Source organism: Balaenoptera ricei, chromosome 1, assembly GCF_028023285.1.
Source record: "Balaenoptera ricei isolate mBalRic1 chromosome 1, mBalRic1.hap2, whole genome shotgun sequence".
NCBI classification, from domain to species: Eukaryota; Metazoa; Chordata; class Mammalia; order Artiodactyla; family Balaenopteridae; genus Balaenoptera; species Balaenoptera ricei.
Genome location: NC_082639.1, coordinates 145,305,903 through 145,329,077, shown reverse-complemented (window position 1 = coordinate 145,329,077; position 23,175 = coordinate 145,305,903). Strand labels below are relative to the sequence as shown.

At 38.2% G+C, this 23,175-nt stretch overlaps 1 protein-coding gene across 1 annotated transcript in view; it reads right to left on the bottom strand.

Annotated features, from left to right (window-relative positions):
- The window catches only part of DHX9 (DExH-box helicase 9), a 62,102-nt gene extending 40,404 nt beyond the window's left edge, over nucleotides 1-21,698 (bottom strand). The window contains exons 1-3 of the mRNA XM_059937594.1: nucleotides 21,547-21,698; nucleotides 18,500-18,632; nucleotides 17,051-17,191 (exon numbers count right to left, since the gene is read on the bottom strand). Coding sequence (XP_059793577.1) covers nucleotides 17,051-17,191; nucleotides 18,500-18,610 — 252 coding nt within the window. The 5' untranslated portion in view covers nucleotides 18,611-18,632; nucleotides 21,547-21,698. The remainder of the gene's footprint in view (nucleotides 1-17,050; nucleotides 17,192-18,499; nucleotides 18,633-21,546) is intronic.
- Nucleotides 21,699-23,175: the final 1,477 nt, after the last annotated feature.

Here is a 23,175-nt window from a genome sequence, read left to right as displayed (position 1 = left end):
CAGAGATGACCAATACAATAACTGAAATGAAAACTACACTAGAAGGAATCAATAGCAGAATAACTGAGGCAGAAGAACGGATAAGTGACCTGGAAGACAGAATGATGGAATTCACTGCTGTGGAACAGACTAAAGAAAAAAGAATGAAAAGAAATGAAGACAGCCTAAGAGACCTCTGGGACAACATTAAACGCAACAACATTCGCATTATAGGGGTCCCAGAAGGAGAAGAGAGAGAGAAAGGACCAGAGAAAATATTTGAAGAGATTATAGTCGAAAACTTCCCTAACATGGGAAAGGAAATAGCCACCCAAGTCCAGGAAGCGCAGAGAGTCCCATACAGAATAAACCCAAGGAGAAACACGCCGAGACACATAGTAATCAAAGTGGCAAAAATTAAAGACAAAGAAAAATTATTGAAAGCAGCAAGGGAAAAACGACAAATAACATACAAGGGAACTCCCATAAGGTTAACAGCTGATTTCTCAGCAGAAACTCTGCAAGCCAGAAGGGAGTGGCATGATATACTTAAAGTGATGAAAGGGAAGAACCTACAACCAAGATTACTCTACCCGGCAAGGATCTCATTTAGATTTGATGGAGAAATCAAAAGCTTTACAGACAAGCAAAAGCTAAGAGAATTCAGCACCACCAAACCAGCTCTACAACAAATGCTAAAGGAACTTCTCTAAGTGGGAAACACAAGAGAAGAAAAGGACCTACAAAAACAAACCCAAAACAATTAAGAAAATGGTCATAGGAACATACATATCGATAATTACCTTAAGCGTGAATGGATTAAATGCCCCAACCAAAAGACATAGACTGGCTGAATGGATACAAAAACAAGACCCATATATATGCTGTCTACAAGAGACCCACTTTAGACCTAGGGACACATACAGACTGAAAGTGAGGGGATGGAAAAAGATATTCCATGCAAATGGAAATCAAAAGAAAGCTGGAGTAGCTATACTCATATCAGATAAAATAGACTTTAAAATAAAGAATGTTACAAGAGACAAGGAAGGACACTACATAATGATCCAGGGATCAATCCAAGAAGAAGATATAACAATTATAAATATATATGCACCCAACATAGGAGCACCTCAATACATAAGACAACTGCTAACAGCTATAAAAGAGGAAATTGACAGTAACACAATAATAGTGGGGGACTTTAACACCTCACTTACACCAATGGACAGATCATCCAAAATGAAAATAAATAAGGAAACAGAAGCTTTAAATGACACAATAGACCAGATAGATTTAATTGATATATATAGGACATTCCATCCAAAAACAGCAGATTACACGTTCTTCTCAAGTGCGCACGGAACATTCTCCAGGATAGATCACATCTTGGGTCACAAATCAAGCCTCAGTAAATTTAAGAAAATTGAAATCATATCAAGCATCTTTTCGGACCACAACGCTATGAGATTAGAAATGAATTACAGGGAAAAAAACGTAAAAAGGACAAACACATGGAGGCTAAACAATACGTTACTAAATAACCAAGAGATCACTGAAGAAATCAAAGAGGAAATCAAAAAATACCTAGAGACAAATGACAATGAAAACACGACGACCCAAAACCTATGGGATGCAGCAAAAGCAGTTCTAAGAGGGAAGTTTATAGCTATACAAGCCTACCTAAAGAAACAAGAAAAATCTCAAGTAAACAATCTAACCTTACACCTAAAGAAACTAGAGAAAGAAGAACAAACAAAACCCAAAGTTAGCAGAAGGAAAGAAATCATAAAGATCAGAGCAGAAATAAATGAAATAGAAACAAAGAAAACAATAGCAAAGATCAATAAAACTAAAAGTTGGTTCTTTGAAAAGATGAAAAAAATTGATAAGCCATTAGCCAGACTCATCAAGAAAAAGAGGGAGAGGACTCAAATCAATAAAATCAGAAATGAAAAAGGAGAAGTTACAACAGACACCGCAGAAATACAAAGCATCCTAAGAGACTACTACAAGCAACTCTATGCCAATAAAATGGACAACCTGGAAGAAATGGACAAATTCTGAGAAAGGTATAACCTTCCAAGACTGAACCAGGAAGAAACAGAAAATATGAACAGACCAATCACAAGTAATGAAATTGAAACTGTGATTAAAAATCTTGAACAAACAAAAGTCCAGGACCAGATGGCTTCACAGGTGAACTCTATCAAACATTTAGAGAAGAGCTAACACCCATCCTTCTCAAACTCTTCCAAAAAATTGCAGAGGAAGGAACACTCCCAAACTCATTCTATGAGGCCACCATCACCCTGATACCAAAACCAGACAAAGACACTACAAAAAAAGAAAATTACAGACCAATATCACTGATGAATATAGATGCAAAAATCCTCAACAAAATACTAGCAAACAGAATCCAACAACACATTAAAAGGATCATACACCACGATCAAGTGGGATTTATCCCAGGGATGCAAGGATTCTTCAATATACGCAAATCAATCAATGTGATACACCATATTAACAAATTGAAGAATAAAAACCATATGATCATCTCAATAGATGTAGAAAAAGCTTTTGACAAAATTCAACACCCATTTCTGATAAAAACTCTCCAGAAAGTGGGCATAGAGGGAACCTACCTCAACATAATAAAGGCCATATATGACAAACCCACAGCAAACATCATTCTCAATGGTGAAAAACTGGTAGCATTTCCTCTAAGATCAGGAACGAGACAAGGATGTCCACTCTCACCACTATTATTCAACATAGTTTTGGAAGTCCTAGCCACGGCAATCAGAGAAGAAAAAGAAATAAAAGGAATACAAATTGGAAAAGAAGAAGTAAAACTGTCACTGTTTGCGGATGACATGGTACTATACATAGAGAATCCTAAAACTGCCACCAGAAAACTGCTAGAGCTAATTAATGAATATGGTAAAGTTGCAGGATACAAAATTAATGCACAGAAATCTCTTGCATTACCATACCCTAATGATGAAAAATCTGAAAGAGAAATTATGGAAACACTCCCATTTACCATTGCAACAAAAAGAATAAAATACCTAGGAATAAACCTACCTAGGGAGACAAAAGACCTGTATGCAGAAAACTATAAGACACTGATGAAAGAAATTAAAGATGATACCAACAGATGGAGAGATATACCATGTTCTTGGATTGGAAGAATCAACATTGTGAAAATGAGTATACTACCCAAAGCAATCTACAGATTCAATGCAATCCCTATCAAATTACCAATGGCATTTTTTACGGAGCTAGAACAAATCATCTTAAAATTTGTATGGAGACACAAAAGACCCCGAATAGCCAAAGCAGTCTTGAGGCAAAAAAATGGAGCTGGATGAATCAGACTCCCTGACTTCAGACTATACTACAAAGCTACAGTAATCAAGACAATATGGTACTGGCACAAAAACAGAAACATAGATCAATGGAACAAGATAGAAAGCCCAGAGATAAACCCACGTACCTATGGTCAACTAATCTATGACAAAGGAGGCAAAGATATACAATGGAGAAAAGACAGTCTCTTCAATAAGTGGTGCTGGGAAAACTGGACAGCTACATGTAAAAGAATGAAATTAGAATACTCCCTAACACCATACACAAAAATAAACTCAAAATGGATTTGAGACCTAAATATAAGACTGGACACTATAAAACTCTTAGAGGAAAACATAGGAAGAACACTCTTTGACATAAATCACAGCAAGATCTTTTTTGATCCACCTCCTAGAGTAATGGAAATAAAAACAAAAATAAACAAGTGGGACCTAATGAAACTTCAAAGCTTTTGCACAGCAAAGGAAACCATAAACAAGACGAAAAGACAACCCTCAGAATGGGAGAAAATATTTGCAAATAAATCAACAGACAAAGGATTAATCTCCAAAATATATAAACAGCTCATTCAGCTCAATATCAAAGAAACAAACACCCCAATCCAAAAATGGGCAGAAGACCTAAATAGACATTTCTCCAAAGAAGACATACAGACGGCCACGAAGCACATGAAAAGATGCTCAACATCACTAATTATTAGAGAAATGCAAATCAAAACTACAATGAGGTATCACCTCACTCCTGTTAGAATGGGCATCATCAGAAAATCTACAAACAACAAATGCTGGAGAGGGTGTGGTGAAAAGGGAAACCTCTTGCACTGTTGGTGGGAATGTAAATTGATACAGCCACTATGGAGAACAATATGGAGGTTCCTTAAAAAACTAAAAATAGAATTACCATATGACCCAGCAATCCCACTACTGGGCATATACCCAGAGAAAACCGTAATTCAAAAAGACACATGCACCCGAATGTTCATTGCAGCACTATTTACAATAGCCACGTCATGGAAGCAACCTAAATGCCCATCAACAGACGAATGGATAAAGAAGATGTGGTACATATATACAATGGAATATTACTCAGCCATAAAAAGGAATGAAATTGAGTCATTTGTTAAGACGTGGATGGATCTAGAGACTGTCATACAGAGTGAAGTAAGTCAGAAAGAGAAAAACAAATATCGTATATTAATGCATGTATGCGGAACCTAGAAAAATGGTACAGATAAGCCAGTTTGCAGGGCAGAAGTTGAGACACAGGTGTAGAGAATGGACATATGGACACCAAGGGGGGAAAACTGCGGTGGGGTGGGGATGGTGGTGTGCTGAATTGGGCGATTGGGATTGACATGTATACACTGATGTGTATAAAACTGATGCCTAATAAGAACCTGCAGTATAAAAAAACAAACAAAACAACTAATACTAAACTTTCATTGGGTTATTTGTATGGAAATATGTTAATATAAATGTTTCAGACATTACATGAAATTTCTAAAAATCTTATATTTGTATTTGTATGGAAATATGTATGGAAATATGTTAATATAAATGTTTCAGACATTACATGAAATTTCTAAAAATCTTATATTTGTATTTGTATGGAAATATGTATGGAAATATGTTAATATAAATGTTTCAGACATTACATGAAATTTCTAAAAATCTTGTATGTTCTGGTATAATGTTATAAGTAATAATCCTAGTTATTACTTTAAAATGTATATCTCAGAAATAACTAATTTTCTTGTCAACTGCATTATTATGAACTTTCATCAAATCTTTAACCGTGGTCATTTTTAAGTCTTTTGTCATTTACAGACAGTTCTGGGTGTACTCTGATGATTTTGCAAATATGTTCCTATAAAAGGGTTTCATCTTCAAGAAATTCATGGAAAAGACTCTGACAAGTACAGGTTTCTGGTAACGGACTGTACTGCTGAACTGAATGAATAAGCATTTTCAGAACTCTAATGAAAAACTGATGAACTCATAAAAGTGCTAACAAAAGATCAAGATGAAAAAAAAAAATTAATTACATGGGACTGAGTGAACTGATGAGGATGAGTATAATTTTTGTGACTTTCTGTCTGAATTTAAAAAAAAAAAAAATCCCACAAGGACTCAGAGGCAAAGAATATACAAATCAATTTTCACTGCAAAGTAAAGGAGCTGTTACAGTGGAGGATTACTGGACTGAATGTCAATATTATGACATAGTATGAGTGTGTTTCATGTTTGGTAATTGCAATCATTGTTGCTTTTGTTGTGGTCATCCATGTACAATGCTTGGTGTCAGTCTATTTATCTCTTGTAAAAATAAAATACAGTGTGTGTGTGTGGGAAAAAAAAAATATAGTAGGAATGGCTAATACTTTTAACTTCTTCAAATTCTTCAGCAATAATTTTTCCTAATTACCCTTTTCCTCTAATTTACCAAATATTATGTTAAATTTATAGAACTTACTCAGGGAGAACGGACTTCCTGACAATGAGCTGGCTGCTGTCTTACAATAACACCCCCACCGGCTGACAACTTCCAGCAACACGCCCGCCCAAATACATGGCTCTACATTTCATCACTCTTCTATCTGCTGAGATGGTTCCCCACAGGTATCTCATGCTTCTTCAAGTTTTATTTAAACATTTTTTCAAGGATGCTTGGAGACCAAATAAACTTGCAAGATGAAGACAATATCTTCCTCCAGGGTAGGAGGCAGGTTTGTTTCCTAACAAGGATGATAAAGATAGCTGGCAGGTTTGCCAGCAGCCCCCCAACACTGGGGGCTTTCCTAAGCTCAAGTGCCTCAGCTGTGACACACACCCACTGTGTCCTCAGCATCCACCTGGACCTACTCCACACCATCCCCCAAGGGGTTCAGGGACAAGGGGGAACTGAGGCAAACATGAAGAGTATGGTGCCTACTATCCCATGAGTAACAACATCCTTTGTCTCCGACTCAGAAGTCATGTATCTTCTGCCAGTATCTATGAAACTGTGGCAGTCTGAATTGTTAGCTTGCAAGTATGGTAAAATCTCAGACTCTTAAAAGAGTTCTTGATGCTATCCTTCAGTGAAAATCCATTGCACTGTTCTTACAGGTCCTACAATCTACATATGCACAAGTTCTTTATAATTTTTACTATGTAAGATATTTGTCCAATTAAATTCTTTATAATACTTACACCTCATTTCTTTCTACATATTCCTTTTTATTTACTGCATTACACTGAGTAATGGTGGTGACAGTGGACACCTTGGTCTTGTTTTAACTTTACAGAAGTTCCCCTAGCGCAGGGCATCTCAAACTATCCGTGATGAAGAACTGGCTTTGAGTTTTTTCCCCTAATCCACTGGGAACAATATTTTCGTAAAATATACCAAATATAAATTCCTAGAAATATGAAATAGAACAACATAAAACACAAGCCCAAGTTTTCTAATTATTAGATTCAACAAATACAAGTTTACTGTCAAAACATCATTAAGTATTTCTAAATTCTTACTCATTTCTGTATTTACCTCCTCACAAACTGTAACAAACACTTTGAGCAGCACTTTGTTTTTAGTACAGTGTTCACTATTATTTTTAAATGATACCTTTTAGCATGTCTAGGAAGTATTTTTCTACTCCATTTCCTAAGTACCTTAGGTAATAAGCACTTAATTGTGTCAAATGTGTTTTTTAAAACCTCTATTAAGTTGATCACTGAGTAGATATTTCTTCTAGACTCATCAATGTGATATAGTAAAAAAGTCGGATTACAGGGTTCTGACTCAGATCTGCTAGAGGTGTCATAAGATATGGTATGTGCACCAAATTACTTTTCTCAAATACGAAACATGCTGCATTCTCAAACCCATCTAACCACGTGAGTTTTTGATAAAGGACTGTGAATCTATTTACTTTTTTCTTAATTAGACTTGGGATGGACTATTTATCTTTTACAAAGAACATCAAAAATTTTTACTTATCACTTTTTTTTTTAAATCATAGGTCTTTTTTAAAAAATTTTTATTTATTTATATTTATTTTTGGCTGTGTTGGGTCTTCGTTTCTGTGGGAGGGCCTTCTCTAGTTGCGGCAAGCGGGGGCCACTCTTCATCGCGGTGTGCGGGCCTTTCGCTGTCGCGGCCTCTCTTGTTGCGGAGCACAAGCTCCAGACGCACAGGCTCAGCAGTTGTGGCTCACGGGCCTAGTTGCTCCGTGGCATGTGGGATCTTCCCAGACCAGGGCTCGAACCCGTGTCCCCTGCATTGGCAGGCAGATTCTCAACCACTGCGCCACCAGGGAAGCCCCACTTATCACTTTTATTGATACTTTTTTCCTTTCTAATTCAGCAATTTCTGATTTTGCCTTTATTAATTTCTTACTGTTTTATCTGGTGTATCTTCCTGAATTGAAACTTATTAGCCCATTCATTTAAAAAACTATTCCTTGTATAAAAATAAAAGCATTCGATGACGTTCCTTTGAATAGAATATTCCTCTGGCACTCCAGGGTTTTGATAGACAATGTTATCTAAACAGTCTGTAATTGTAATTTTAAATTTTCACTTAGAACTAAGAATTCAAATTTCCAAGTGTGTGGAATTTTTTGGTCCCTTTGCCACTGTCTCCCATTACCATCTTGGTTTTACCAATACATACATTAGTATTTCTAATGCTAGACAGACTGATACACTGTGAATTGATGTTTCTTTGTCTTTGCTGCTTCCTTCCTTAAAGTTTGCTCTGATATTAATATTGCTACTCCTACTTTATTTTGTACTTCATTTGCCTGGTACAGCTTTATTTATGTCTTTATTTTCAATCTTTTTGACTGAAAGATTTCTTTATACAGATAGCATAGGGCTTGAGGCAAAGTACAGCCTACTCCTGGGACACCGTTAATAGCCAGGTCCCAGCAAAAAACCAGTGAGCAGCACTGGTGCCACAATGTTTACTTGTCTTTCCTCTTTCCACCACCTTGCCCACTCCAGGGCCACAATTCCATTCTACCTCGCTCTCTATCTACATCAACTTAAGAAAAAATTTCTTCAAGATTGAGGTTTTCTTAGTGGGACAACTTCCTACCTTCCAGTGATGGGGAGTATTATGGATTAAACGCCTGTGTCTCCCCAGAATTCATATATTGAAATCCTAACCTCCAATGTGATAGTTACCAGGAGTCGGGGCCTATGGGAGGTGATAAGGCCATGAGAGTGGAGCCTTCCTAAAAGGGTACAGTGCCCTTATTAAAAAAAAAAAAAAAAAAAAAAAGCAAAGCAGAGAGCTCTTTCACCAGACACTGAATCAGACAGAACCTTTATCTTAACACTTCCCAGCTTACCTAAGTGTGATAAGTAAGCCACTCAGTCTATGGTACTTTGTTATAGCAGCACTAAGGAAGGATTTCTTTTACATTTACTGATCAATTAAGATTAAGATGCAGAAAAGGGTATTAAAAGGCGTGTCATCGTGCATAAACTTGGCTCTGCCCTAAGGAAGGTTTAATGACACGAGAAAATGTTTATTATATTAAGATAATCGAAAAAACGAGGTTATAAAATAGTATACGCAATTTGTATTCTATCATGTTAAAATACACATTTAAATATCTAAATAAAAATACATAGATTTTAGCGACACTGGCAATACTATGGTTTATTTATGTTGTCTTTTTTATAATCTTTATGTTTTCTAAAATTTCTGCAATGAACATGTATTAAACACTGTAAAAAAATGTTATTTTTTTACTTCTAGGACTGATAGTAAAACATGAACTACCAATAGATAAACAAATAGACAATTCAAATAAAGAAGTTAGAAATAATTAACATTTAGAACAAATGGTCTACTTATTAATAACGAAAGAAACACACACACGAATTAAAACACTATCATTTTTTTCTCTTAAATTAAATAATTTTTAAAAAGACTACCAAAACTACTAAATCTGTTGATATAGGTGATACATTGAAATGTACAATGGTTCAAGCATTCTGATAATCTTGCAATATTACATTAAGAATTCAACACAGTATTCAACATAGACTCACCTACAGATTGATGTGACCAACCCCCCACCCAACACAGGTGACAAAATAGGTTCATTATCTCAGAGGGCATATTGTTCCTAAGAATAAATCAAACAAAATCCCCATCAAAAACCAAAAAGATTTTCATCTAATAGAAGGAAGCAAGGCCAGAAAAATTGTTCACTGTACATAATTTAAAAATTCAAGTTCAGGAAAAGAGACAAGTTGTACAGGGAAGTTTCATAAATTCTCACTGCAGTCACTTTTTTGGGGAATGCTTGTTTGTTTAAAGTTGATTTATTGAGGTGAAAGGTTTTGTTCAAGATGAAGAAATATACAGCTCCATGTCAAGTGATATCAAAAGATTAATTATGGTTTAGTCTAAGTAAAAGTTAAGGATTGATGCATTCATTACAAAAAAGATTCAAGTACCAATACCTGATAGAATGCAAAGCTTACAGAGTAGTATGAACAAAGGATGGGATAACTATGGTATGGAACACTTAAGGGTACGGGACCATACCCTACTAAGTGAGGGAATAATAGAACACAAAATTAAGGAGCAGCTGGAGAGACAGGAAGAAAATCACGAAGACTGCGTAATAGAGAAGACAAAGGAAGAGTGTGTTGAGATGGAGGATGTGAACAATAAAGCTGAACACCGATTCAGTAAAAAAAGGGAGTGGTGGGGGATTATTAGTTTACATTAAGAACATTTTTTTTTGGTATGGCAGAAAATACCACACGCAAAATCAAAGATATAAAGGACAAACTGGAAAAAAAAATATTTGTAACATATCACAGATAAAGGATTACTATTGCTAATATGCAAATAACTTAAAAAATAACAGAAAAATGGGTAAAATATATGAACAAGTTCATTGAAAAAAAATGCAGGGCTTCCCTGGTGGCGCAGTGGTTGAGAGTCTGCCTGCCAATGCAGGGGACATGGGTTCGAGCCCTGGTCCGGGAGGATCCCACATGCCGCGGAGCAACTAGGCCCGTGAGCCACGACTGCTGAGCCTGCGCGTCTGGAGCCTGTGCTCTACAATGGGAGAGGCCGCGACGGTGAGAGACCCGCGCACCGCGATGAAGAGTGGCCCCCGCTCGCCGCAACTGGAGAAAGCCCTCGCACAGAAACGAAGACCCAACACAGCCATAAATACATAAATAAATAAATTAATTTAAAAAAAAAAAGAAATGCAAATGGCCCTTAAATGCCAAAAGATCTTCAACTTCACTAAAAATAAAAGGAAGGCAAATTAAACGTATACTGAGATATCTACCACAGACTGACAAAAATAGAGCAGTGGTGAGGCGGTAGACTGAGGTTTCTCTACCCTGACACTACTGACATTTTGGATAGTTAATTCTTTGTTGTGGGGGACTGTCCCTGGCCTCTACCCATTAGATGCCAGTAGCAGCCTACCCCCGCCCCCTTGGTCAAAAATGTTATCTATATATTGCCAATGACACCCCACCCCGGTGGGGGGCAGCTGCCCCTGTTGAGAACCACTGGAAATGACTGAAATGGTGAAAATTGCAAAATAATACAATTCCTATCCTATGGAGAAAGAAAACTGTAATAGCTTGCAAAATCACACGGGCATATATCCTTTGACCCAGCAATTCCATTTCAAGGAATCTCTCCCACAGACAGATTAGCAAAACTACAAAAATTCATATGCATACATATGCATAATACATAGGCTATTCATGTCAGCATTATAAGTAACAGTAAAAAGATAGTACAAAATTCCATCAATAGAGGCTAGTTGAATAAACTATGGTACTATGGAAGTGAAAAACACGTAGGTAAAGAAAAAGAAAAGTGTACACAATAAAATAGTGTTAATTTAATAAAGAGTTGTGGTAAGGAATATTAATATATATACATTTTTTTCTTTGCTTATAGTTAGAAAAAAGTTGACCAAAAACTATATAACAAAAACAAAAAACTGGAAGACAGGAAAAAGGATGGAGGAGGCAGGAACAGAAGCCAGACTTTTCTAAATATACTTCTTTTGTTAAGTTAACATCAAAACTATGTAACTATTTAATTTGGTTCTCCAATTTTAAAAAGGTGATCCCTAAAAATCAAAAGCAAAATGAAACAGATGAACCTGAGTATAGAGATGACAGTATGATCACAAACAGGAATTATTTCAAACTTTAAAGTGCAGTAATTTGTATGTCTATAGTAGGATACACCCTAAATATGAAAAGAATTGCAAAAAATGTTAAACTTTTCAGTAATCGTATTATTGGTGGTAGCAGTGGAATTTATAGTGTGAGACTGTTGTACATGTATTATTGAATAAAGCAACAGAGTAATTATGTTGGGGCACTGCAAGGAACCATGGTTTTTGGATTGGGGGAAAATGGACATACAGATCTACACTAAAGTTAAGCAAAAGCCCTGCAATTCTGAATTTAAACTGGAAGCATCAGGTGGAACTCAAAACATATCTTGTCTTGGAAAAATTTTTCCCAAGCTGTGTACACTGAAAAAGCTAAAACAATGACCAATTTAGCAGTAACTTCTGGCACTCAGTTTGTGGCCTCTAGAAATCAACCCCCAGTGAAAAGAACCAGGGATCTTAAGAAATGGCTGATTCCAGATCTGAGATAGGAAAATTCAAGTTGAGCCAAACATATGGCATGCCACAAAGCATGAAAGTGATCAAAGACTAAGGGGTAAGGTTAAATGAACTTAGAAATCAATGTGAAGAGGGTCCTACTGGTCCAAAATGGGACAACTTAAAATCAACATCAACAATAAAAATAATGGATTAAAATATGTTATATATTTGAACCAATGAGTTCATAATAATTTTGGGAAAAAACCTAGCTGGTAACCTTTGGAAGATGCTAGGGACAAACTTATTTCTTTTAATTGTTAAGGGGAAAGAATCATAACATTTATCTTGCTTTTTCTGTATAAATTATACCTCAGAGTGACTAAATTATTGATAAGGAGAGGTTCTGTTTTTGTTTTTTTAAGGCAGTTTCTTGTTATAAAAGTATTCCAGCTAAAAATCAAAGGAATGTGGTAATGAAATAAATCTACACGGTGATATCAATGGCTGCTAACATCACATCATGCACCTCCTCCTGATGGAAGTACAGACCATCATCTTTGGAAATTTCTTGCTCCTGCCCCTCTACCCCAATCAAATCTGAATCTGATCAAGTCTCTAATCTAACTACCAAATATGGGAAATAGAGGAACAGAGAAACATGTTTTATGATACCAGAGGGATATAGCTGCAAAATCTAAACTGTGGGAAACTAAAGAATAAATAACATGCTTTCTTCAATAAACAAATTCCAAAGAAAAATTAGAGACAAAGGAAGAGGGAGAGAGAATCTAATGATTAAAAGACTAGATATCAATCAATTGTAGTATATGGACATCATTTGGAGCATGATTTAAATAACCTATTAAAAATGGATTTATGAAACAATCAGGAAAATCTGAATACTGAGGGTACTTGGGAATATTAAGAAACTATTCTTCAATTTTTTTTTTAGGTTTGATAATGGAATTGCTATGTTTTTTAAAGGATTATCTTTTAGGGATACAAACTGAAACAGTAACAGATGAATGACAGGATGTTTGGGATTTGCTACAAAATAATCCAGAAGGAAGAATATAGATAGAAATTATAGAGCTGAATCATGATTGGCCATGCTGAAAAGTGTTACAACTGGATTATGGGAACATAGGGGTTCATATCATTCCTATACTTGCTTTGATACACATTTGACATTTTCCGCAATAAAAAATTTAAGTATCCTTTGCATTTAGAAACAGGTCATTTTTGACAAGTGCATTCTGTTGAGTGAAAAGGCAAGTGAAGTGACACAAACAGGGTTTGGCAGGGATGGGGAGGTGAAATAAAGATGGTATCTAAAAGTAAAGACTGGCTTGTGATATAATATTTTTCCAAATTCATCCATTTATCATTCATTCATTCATCTAACCAAAAAATATTAAATGCCTGCTGTATGGGCCAGGAACTATTCTAGATGCTAGAGACACAGCAATGAACTAAAAACAGACAAAAAAATCCTCTGCTCTCATGAATTTAATTCTAATATGAGGATCTAGGGGAAAAAATTAGGTTAGAAGCGGGTTTTTCAATCTCAGTATAACTGACATTTTGGGCTGGATAATTCTTTGTTGTAGGATGCTCTCCTGTGCATTGTAGGATATTTGGCAGCGCCCCTGGCCTCTACCTACTAGATGCCAGTGTCACCACCACTCCCTTCCAGTTGTAACAACAAAAATGTCTCCACAAACTGCCAAACATCCCTGAGGGACAAGATGACTTCCAGTTGAGAAGCAGCGGGCTAGAAGTTAGTAAGTGCTATGAAGAAAAATGCAACGGTGAAAGGAAATAAGAATTACCAGGGTAACAGCAGATTTGCAATTTTAAACAGGATGGCTGGGGAAGAACACTACAGGCAGAAAGAATAGTTAAGTACAAAAGTCTTGAGGTGGAAAAGATGCCGGCATATTTGAGGAACTGCAAGAAGGCCAGTGTAGTTGGAAGAAGTGAGGGAGAAAGCAGAAAATGCATATTCAGAGCATTTAATGGGAAAAATCTGAATGTGCCAAAATGCTAACAAGAAAAAACTGAAAGTAGGATATTGTTTATGGTATGACCAAGTAAGCTCCTACTAGACTGACTCCTGCAGATAACATGAGCTCTAGGAAAATAAAAACAAGAACTAAAACACCCCTAAAACCCCCTCAACTATACACAGGCACTAAAAAGTAAACAAAAGCTGGCAGATTCTGGAAGGATCTTGAAAGGAGAAAGCAAGAAATAGCAAGGGTATAATTCCTGTTTATTATGCCTTTTAGCTCTAGGGAAGACCATGTGAGGCAGCTAAAACTCAATAGAAAACCCAGTCTTCCTGGCCTGACATATCAGAGGATAAGAATTTGGGGAAACCAAAGCTGCTAAAAAGTGGGAAAGGAATCCTGGAAAGGAAAGGAGGAATCTCAAATTCTGTGTATAAACTCTCCCCAAATCTCTGGCTAACCCATGAACTACATATATACAGGAAAGACTCCAAGCCTCCTAGCGTAGGATCAGAAAACTGAAGTGAGATTTGAGCTATCACTCAAAAGACAGTGTTTGCAGTTTGAGTCCAACTAAATTAATTGCTTAACAACACAATAACAAAATAAATACTCTTTGGAGGAATAACATTATTTAGAGTCTCCACAGCATAATATTCACAATGCCCAGGATATAATCCAAAATTACCTGACACACAAAGAGGAGAAATCTCAAGAGAAAGCACAATCAACAGAGCCCAAACCTGAGATGGCCCGATGTTAGAATTAGCAGTCAAGGATTTTAAAGCAGCTATTAAAACTATGGTCAATGACATAAAGGAAATTCACAGTCATATTACGAACATATGGTTATAATGAATGGAAAGGTAAGAAATGCTACCAGAAAAATGAAATCTGTTAAAAAAAAAAAAAAGTGATAATTCTAGAAATGAAAAAAATATCTGAAAAAAAAAAATCACTGATGGACTTAACAGCAAAATGGAACTGAGAAAGCAATCAGTGAACCTGAATACACTGATTATCTTCAACATATATTGAACATACATATATATGAAATCATCTAATCTGAAGAGTAGAGAGAAAGGAGGAGAAAAAGAAGAGAGCCTCCAGGACCTTTGGGATAATATCGAAAGTTTAACATACACGTTAACGTAAGAGTCCCAGAAAAAGAAGACAAAAAAATGAGGCAGAAAAAAAATTTTTTTAATAATAGCCAAAAACTTCCCAAATTGGGTGAAAGACATAAATTTACAGATTCAAGAATTTCAGCAAACCCCAAGCAGGATAAGTACAAAGAAAACCATGCCTAGTTATATCACAGTGAAACTGCTACAAACCAAAGATAAAAAAATGAAAGCAACCAAAGAAAACATTACATATAGGGGGAAATGATTTGATTGCTGCTGACTTCTCATCAGACAACAATGGAAGTAAGACAACAACAGAATGTTTTCTTTAAAGTGCTGAAAGAAAAGAAAACTGGCACCTCAGAATTGTATATCCAGTGAAAATATTCAAGAAAGAAGGTAAAATAAAAATACTTTTACATAAAAGAATTAAAGAGAATTTGCCACAGGCAGACCTACACTACAAGACGGAGGAAGAGGCTAAAAAAAAACAGAATTAGGTCATAACAGATGAAGCAAAGGCCAATAGCTTCCAACATTTGAAAGATATCTGCAACATTCTTTTCATAGCCAGAAAGAGTCTTCAAGGTCATCTTGTCCAACCCCTTCATTTTATAGATGGCTCAACCAATCTAATTAAAAATCCTGTAATTATCTAGTGGTATAGTAGACTAGAAAGTAAGACTCAATTTCTGGGTAAAAGCAATGGAAGGAAAAACACCATGTATTTTTACCTTTATAAGCAACTCAGAATACAAAAACTCAGTGAAAAGTGTTAAAATTGATAGATTATTCCTAAAGGTTTTATAAAAACTGGATCTTTCATGTACAACCTAAGGCATCTACTTAAATCATAATGTGAATCTTTTTATAATATCAACAGTACCTGAATTTTTGTGAAAATTCAAGTTTTCATTTTTTAATTAAATGACAAAGTTTATTTATTTATTTTTTAAAATTTTATTTATTTATTTATATTTTTGGCTGTGTTGGGTCTTCGTTTCTGTGCAAGGGCTTTCTCTAGTTGTGGCAAGCGGGGGCCACTCTTCATCGCGGTGTGCGGGCCTCTCACTATCGCGGCCTCTCCCGTTGCGGAGCACAGGCTCCAGACGCGCAGGCTCAGTAGGTGTGGCTCACGGGCCTAACTGCTCCATGGCATGTGGGATCTTCCCAGACCAGGGCTCGAACCCCTGTCCCCTGCATTGGCAGGCAGATTCTCAACCACTGTGCCAACAGGAAAGCCCCAAAGTTTATTTCTTAAAAACAGTACTAGAAAGGGGTTTTTGCTGCATACTCCCAATATAATTAAAATGATCATGGTATCAAAAACACAAGAATGATATTCCATTGCACCAAATACTACTTTGTCTCTACTATCTAAGGGAATGTCAATGGGAGGAAACGTATCTTAAAATGTTACTGACTTTGGGACTTCCCTGGTGGTCCAGTGGTTAAGACTGCAAGATCCCAATGCAGGGGGCCCGGGTTTGATCCCGAGTCAGGGAACTAGATCCCGCATGCCCAACTAAGGATCTTGCATGTTGCAACTAAAGATCCCACATGCTGCAACTAAGACCCGCACAGCCAATTAATAAATATTAAAAAAAAAGTTACTGATTTTTATATTCTGTTTAAAATGTTGTCTTTGTGAGTGCACAGAATACAACAGGCTCTGAAAAATCAGTTTTGAATGAATGAAATATATAAAACCTTAAGACATACAGATTAAAGGGATCTCCCAAGCCCACAAGTCAGGTACATAATGAGAATAAAATCCAAATCTTCAGGAAATCATCCTAGTTCTCTGAGAAAACAAAATGCCAAGGTTCACTCTGGAACACATTAATATACTATTTGAAAACAACATTGAAAAATTTATCACCCTGGGCCTCCATACATACTGGATTAGCATAACCTTATAACATATGTCTCAAGTGCTTGGCCATACTTACCCCAATAGCTGGAACTTCTTCACTCTTCACTTCATTTATTCGAACCAAATAGTTAACAAAGTCTCTGGCAGCATTGCTCTGTGCATCCTTTTTATTGGTGGAATTACCCATGCCAGTGTAATTATATCCTTCCACTCGAACCTTTAACAGTCAAGAATAAAATACCTTGAGAGACTGACCTGCATAATTCTGGTCTTTAAAAAATTCATAATTCACTAGTCCATTAAGAGACTACAGTTAACTGTTGGAAATATACTCTATGAACACACTGAAAATAACACACTTAAGAGAATTCACCAGTTGTCTTATTAAAAAAAGCTTAATTCGTGTTGTCTAGTAATAAACTAATGCAAAAACAAGAATGTTAACTTATGTGGCTCAGATATTCTCTTCTCACGTAACAGAATGTTCCAGTCTATGGCCATTACCACCCTGAATGTGCCCAATCTCGTCTCATGTAACAGAATGTTCCACATTAAAATCTGACTTTGTAAGACCCAAGAACAAACTCTCTATTTGTATTTATTTTAAAGTACGCTGACTTGAAGCAATCAAGAATTGATCTACTTTCCATGGAAGCAACCTAAATGCCCACTGACAGATGAATGGATAAAGAAGATGTGGTACATATATACAATGGAATATTACTCAGCCATAAAAAGGAATGAAATTGGGTCATTTGTAGAGACGTGGATGGATCTAGAGACTGTCATACAGAGTGAAGTAAGTCAGAAAGAGAAAAACAAATATCGCATATTAACACATATATGCAGAACCTAGAAAAATGGTACAGATGAACTGGTTTGCCAGGCAGAAACAGAGACAGATGTAGAGAACAAACGTATGGACACCAAGGGGGGAAAGTGGGGAGGGGCGTGGTGGTGGTGGGATGAACTGGGAGATTGGGATTGACATGTATACACTGATGTGTATAAAATGGATAACTAATAAGAACCTGCTGTATAAAAAAAATAAATAAAATAAAATTCAAAAAAAAAAGAATTGATATACTTTCTACTGGAATTAGTAAAACTACAAACAGCTGGTCCAACTTTTCTGATCTGCACTACTGGTACTGTGGAAGCTGTGGAAGATTCACGTTCTAATTAGAATAACTTACCTATCAGATTGTTTTAAAAGTAATGCTCAGGGAATTCTCTGGAGGTCCAGTGGTTAGGACTCTGCACTATCACTGCCAGGGGCCCAGGTTTAATCCCTGGTCGGGGAACTAAGATCCCACAAACTGCGTGGTGCAGCCACAAAAAACCCAAAAAACAGTAATGCTCACTTGAAAATGATTCATAATGAAGCAGACGTAACAGGTAAGTCACAGTAAAGAAGATTCCTCAACGTACAACACATTAACATTTTCAAACAGAAAACATTGTTCTTTTAATAATAAAATAAGCCTCAAAAGTCACATAAATGTAAACTGTATTTTTTTAGTACCTCACACATGAATTTCTGCCTGTTTTTGTTCCCCACTGCTCTAATTTCATAGGTTGGGGTCATCTTCCTTTTGCCACACCAGGCATACAGAAAATTTTTAACGTCACCCATGATTCAAGTGTCTTCTTCAGACCTAAGAAACAAGTTAGTTAAAAACAGCATTATTTATAAGAACACTGGAAATTACCAACCTGGAATTTACTGAAAATCTAGGTTAAGTACAGGATATTCTATCATGCTGCTATTAACACTGCCTATGAAGAAATTTTAATGACATAATTGGAAAGTCTATGACATGTTATAAGAAAAAGCAGGATACTAAAGTATGATCTGAACTACACAAAAAGTACGCATAGGTAAATCAAGACTGGAAAAGACATATCCCCCCAAGCGTTATCTTCAGGTAACTACAAGCGGTTTTTATCTTTTCTTGAAAGACATTTTATGTAACGTCCTACTTTTTACAAGAGGCACTTTATGTGTTTTATCTAATTTAATCCTTACAACAATGGTAGATAACATTATACACAGTAGATCCTACTATATCATCTTTTTACAGAGGAAGAAACTAGGGCATAGAAAGTTTTAGTAACTTTTCTAAGTTATCCACTGTGGAGGCCTAAATTCAAACCCAAACTACTATATTAAAAAATGGTCATCAATCATTTTGTATATAAATCCAATAGTTTATCCTCATTTGGATTATGTCTCGTAACAGACTGCCCTCAAAGTTGTAGGCAATATATTATGTTACTAAGTCCAAATACAGCACTTAAACTGGAAACAGTAATCAACGAACTTAAATATTCTGTGCCAAATCTCTCCTTTAGGCCTTGTTATTCATTAAAATTTGAGAATATTATGTCTTCTTTAAGTGCAACATACCATACTTGTTGGCATTCTCCCTCTACTCCAGGTTATAAGATAGCAAAAGAGGGCTTCCCTGGTGGCGCAGCAGTTGAGAATCTGCCTGCCAATGCAGGGGACACGGGTTCGAGCCCTGGTCTGGGAAGATCCCACATGCCGCGGAGCAACTAGGCCCGTGAGCCACAACTACTGAGCCTGCGCGTCTGGAGCCTGTGCTCCGCAACGGGAGAGGCCGCGAAAGCGAGAGGCCCGCGCACCGCGATGAAGAGTGGCCCCCACTTGCTACAACTAGAGAAAGCCCTCGCACAGAAACAAAGACTCAACGCAACCAAAAATAAAAATAAATAAAAAACAAGGGTATCTTTAAAAAAAAAAAAAAAAAAAAAGATAGCAAAAGATATGGAGCCTGAGTCTAAAATCTGAGTCTGAGTTACAAGCAAGGTATGTGAGACTAAATTAAGAACCAGAGAAAATATGCTACGAATTTAGTTTGCTGTGATGTGAGAAGAAACCCCACTGCTAGCACTGTCTCTGTCTTCTGTTAATGTTTAGTGCATTTTGTTAGCACCTAAGTCTTGTGTCATCCAACCTGACCCTAGTATAAAAAACTTATTCTGTAGTCACAGGTTAACCCTGGGGACATTCTATTAATGAAAAGCTGTGGAACGCTGATGATGTCTATCTACAAGTTCCAACCATGAATAATTAAAAAACAAGCCCTCAGCGTGAATGAGTAGCATGAAGTATGAAGGACTACACTATCAAATTCCTTCCTCCCTCGGTAGTCTCATCTAACTCCATAATATTAAATATCAACTATATGCTAATGATGCCCAAATATATATTGAAAGTTCAGTCTTTTCTCTTTAAACTCCAAAATGAAGCTCATCCAACTGCAGCACTAACGGACCCATCTGAATGCTAACTTGGCATCTCAGTTAAAACAGAATTTTAAATTTCCTCCCAAACCTGTTCCTCTTCCCGCCAATCCCAGTGTTCCCATCTCCCTAAATGGCACCGCCATCCACCAAGTTACTCACGTCACCATTTGGGAATTTCCCAGTCCCTAAAGATCCTCCATAGCTATCCCTTGTAGAGCCCTTATTATGTGCCAGTCGGTATCCTTAAAGGAGCATCTATGTGAACTATTCTACTTAACCCTTACAACACTGTATAGATAAACATTACTATTATTCCCTTTTTTACAGGTGAGTAAACTGAGCCAAAGAATAACCTGCCCCAGGAGACAGAGCTCCTAACTGGGGGACCCAGGATTCCAAGCCAGGTAGTCCTGATCTACTACTGATTTACTGCGCACTTCTGCCTCCAAAACATGTCTCCAATCCATTCGCTTCTCTCCCTTCTCCCTGCTACCACTACTGCCCACCTGGAGTAGAGCAAGAACGTCCTAAATGATTCCCATTTCCACTCTGGCTACCCCTAAATCCATTCTTCTCTAAAATTCTCACCACATTCCAGTCACATGGCCTTCTTTCAGTTTCTTTCCAATCCCTGCCAGTAAACACTAACTAATCCCTTCTGCCTCTGCGGTTCTGCTTTTCCTCCGCGTCTTCATAGCTGACGCATTCTCCGCCCGCTGGCCGAGATATCGGCTCAGAGGTCCACCTCCTCCGAAAAGCCTTGCCTTGCCACCCTATCTAAAGTAGCTCCCTCCCTTTACACTAATTCCTCATGATCTTTGTACCGAAACCTGCAGACATTTGTTTCCCTACTGCCACCCCAGCGCCACGACCGCAACCTCTGGGAGGGAAGGGCAAGGACTGTGCCTAACCTATTTACTCTCTGTCTACAGCACCCGCAGGACAGCACCCAGTATTTGTAGCATGGGCCCTAGGCATGGGTGGCGCCTCCACGGGCTCACCCTCAGACGATTCATCCCCTTTCACTCTGCGGCGACGGCGACAGCGCCACCACCACGAGCAGGGCGGAGGAGAAAGTGGGGTCTGGCTGCTCCGGAGACGGGACCGTGGCCAGCTGCGCGGAGAACCGGGGTCCACCTCGCGGCCCCGAACAGCGCAAGCGCGGCGCGGCAAGCAGCACGCAACGCGCAATCCGGGAACCCGGCGGGGCGGATCCCCCTCCCCCTCCCCGCCCCCGGCAACAAAGCCCGGCTGCAGAGCCGCGGGGCCCACCGGGTGACAAGGACGTCTTTCCCTTACCGGCGTCCGCTCCCTGGTACCCGAGAGCACAGCCCTCTTAGGACCGTCCGTGGCTTCGGCCTTAGCGACGGACACACAGCGAACGCAAAGCCACACGCACGGAGTCGGAGGCTGCAGCGGCGACGGCGGCGAAATGGCTCCGATCGCGGCGCCAAGGAAGGCGGGGTCAGTGCGCTAAGCATGCGCAGAAAGCGAGCTTGGGACAATGGGCGCCCGGAGGGAGGAGCGGGGTTGCAGCTACCAAGTGGCGGGTAGCGTCTCGTCACCTGGGAGATCCGCTGTGCCTGGCCCCGGGCGCCCCGGCCCTGCTTCCTTCTGTAGTGCAGTACCTACTTCTGAAAGTTTTTTGCGAGTTGGGGACCTGTAGCATTTTAATGCAGCAAAATGTTTTGCAGCTTCTGTCATAGGGACCTGTGGTAGATGAGGTGCCCTTCGAAGACAGAACTGAAAATCTCAGGTGCTAACTTTATAGGGTCGTTGAGGCAATTAAACAGGATGGCATGTGAAGGGAGCCTATCATGTGTATGTGGCACACAATAGGTGTTCAGTAGGTGGTGGTGTAGTGAGTCAGATACTCTAACGTGAACGTCTCCTGAAAGACATAAACTCAGTGAAGGCAGGAACCCTGCCTGGCTAGCTCGCTGCAGTGCTTGGTACATCCAGAGCTCAGTAAAAACTAGTTTAATGAATAGACAAAAACTGCAAGGTTGTTTTTGCTCACATTGGATAGCCTCTTGTCTTCAGAGTCTTTGGAATAATTTGGATTCTTAACTATTGTAGTAGTCACTGTTAAGTTTTTGAACTCTAGTGCTTCCCACGGAGGCAACAATACAAAACATTTCAAACTGGGGTTGTTCCACAGAATCCAGACTAATCAATTATCTGGCCCCATCATACCTACCATCCTTATATTTCACCTCTTCCACTACGTTTTTTCCCAACTCTTCTAGCTTAGTGTGATTAATCCCTTTAAAACTCTGTTGCTCCTATGATCAGAATAACACAGCATTCTCAAGCATTACTCATTCTTTTATTTTCTCCATGTGTTTGCTCTCTTCAACTAGGAACAAAATCATTTGGGGAAACACGTTAATCTTTCGTTTCTTTGTCCCTTCCAGGGTGCTTAAAGCAGCAGGGTTTTTTTTATGATAAGTGAAACCCAACTAGCATAAGTGAATTGCAAGTGTTTTGTAGCAGATAATGAACACAGCATTTTTATTACCAACTTTTTGAATTGTCTGGTAGACTGATTACATGTTTCATTATTTTTTCTGGGGTTTTCTCTTGCTCTTTCAATTGAGAGTAGTTCCTCTGTCTTTCCATTTTACTTAACTTTCTCTGTCTCTATGAATTTAGGTGAAACAGTTATCTGTTGTGGTCTTGAATAGGTGTTTTTATGTGGGAGCATCCCTATGTAGACTGTGTGCCCAGTGTCTCTGGTGTGAGGACTGGATTTCACGTGGACACCAGCCACATCTTTTCTCAGCGTATGCTGGCCACGATCACCTTGATACGGGGTGTGACTGGTGCTGGAGGAGCTAGAGCCTGTGCCCGGTGTGAGGTGGGACCTCCTCTCTGTTCAGTGGCTGTCACCACACTGTCAGGGGTGGGGTCTGCTCCGAGTTGCTG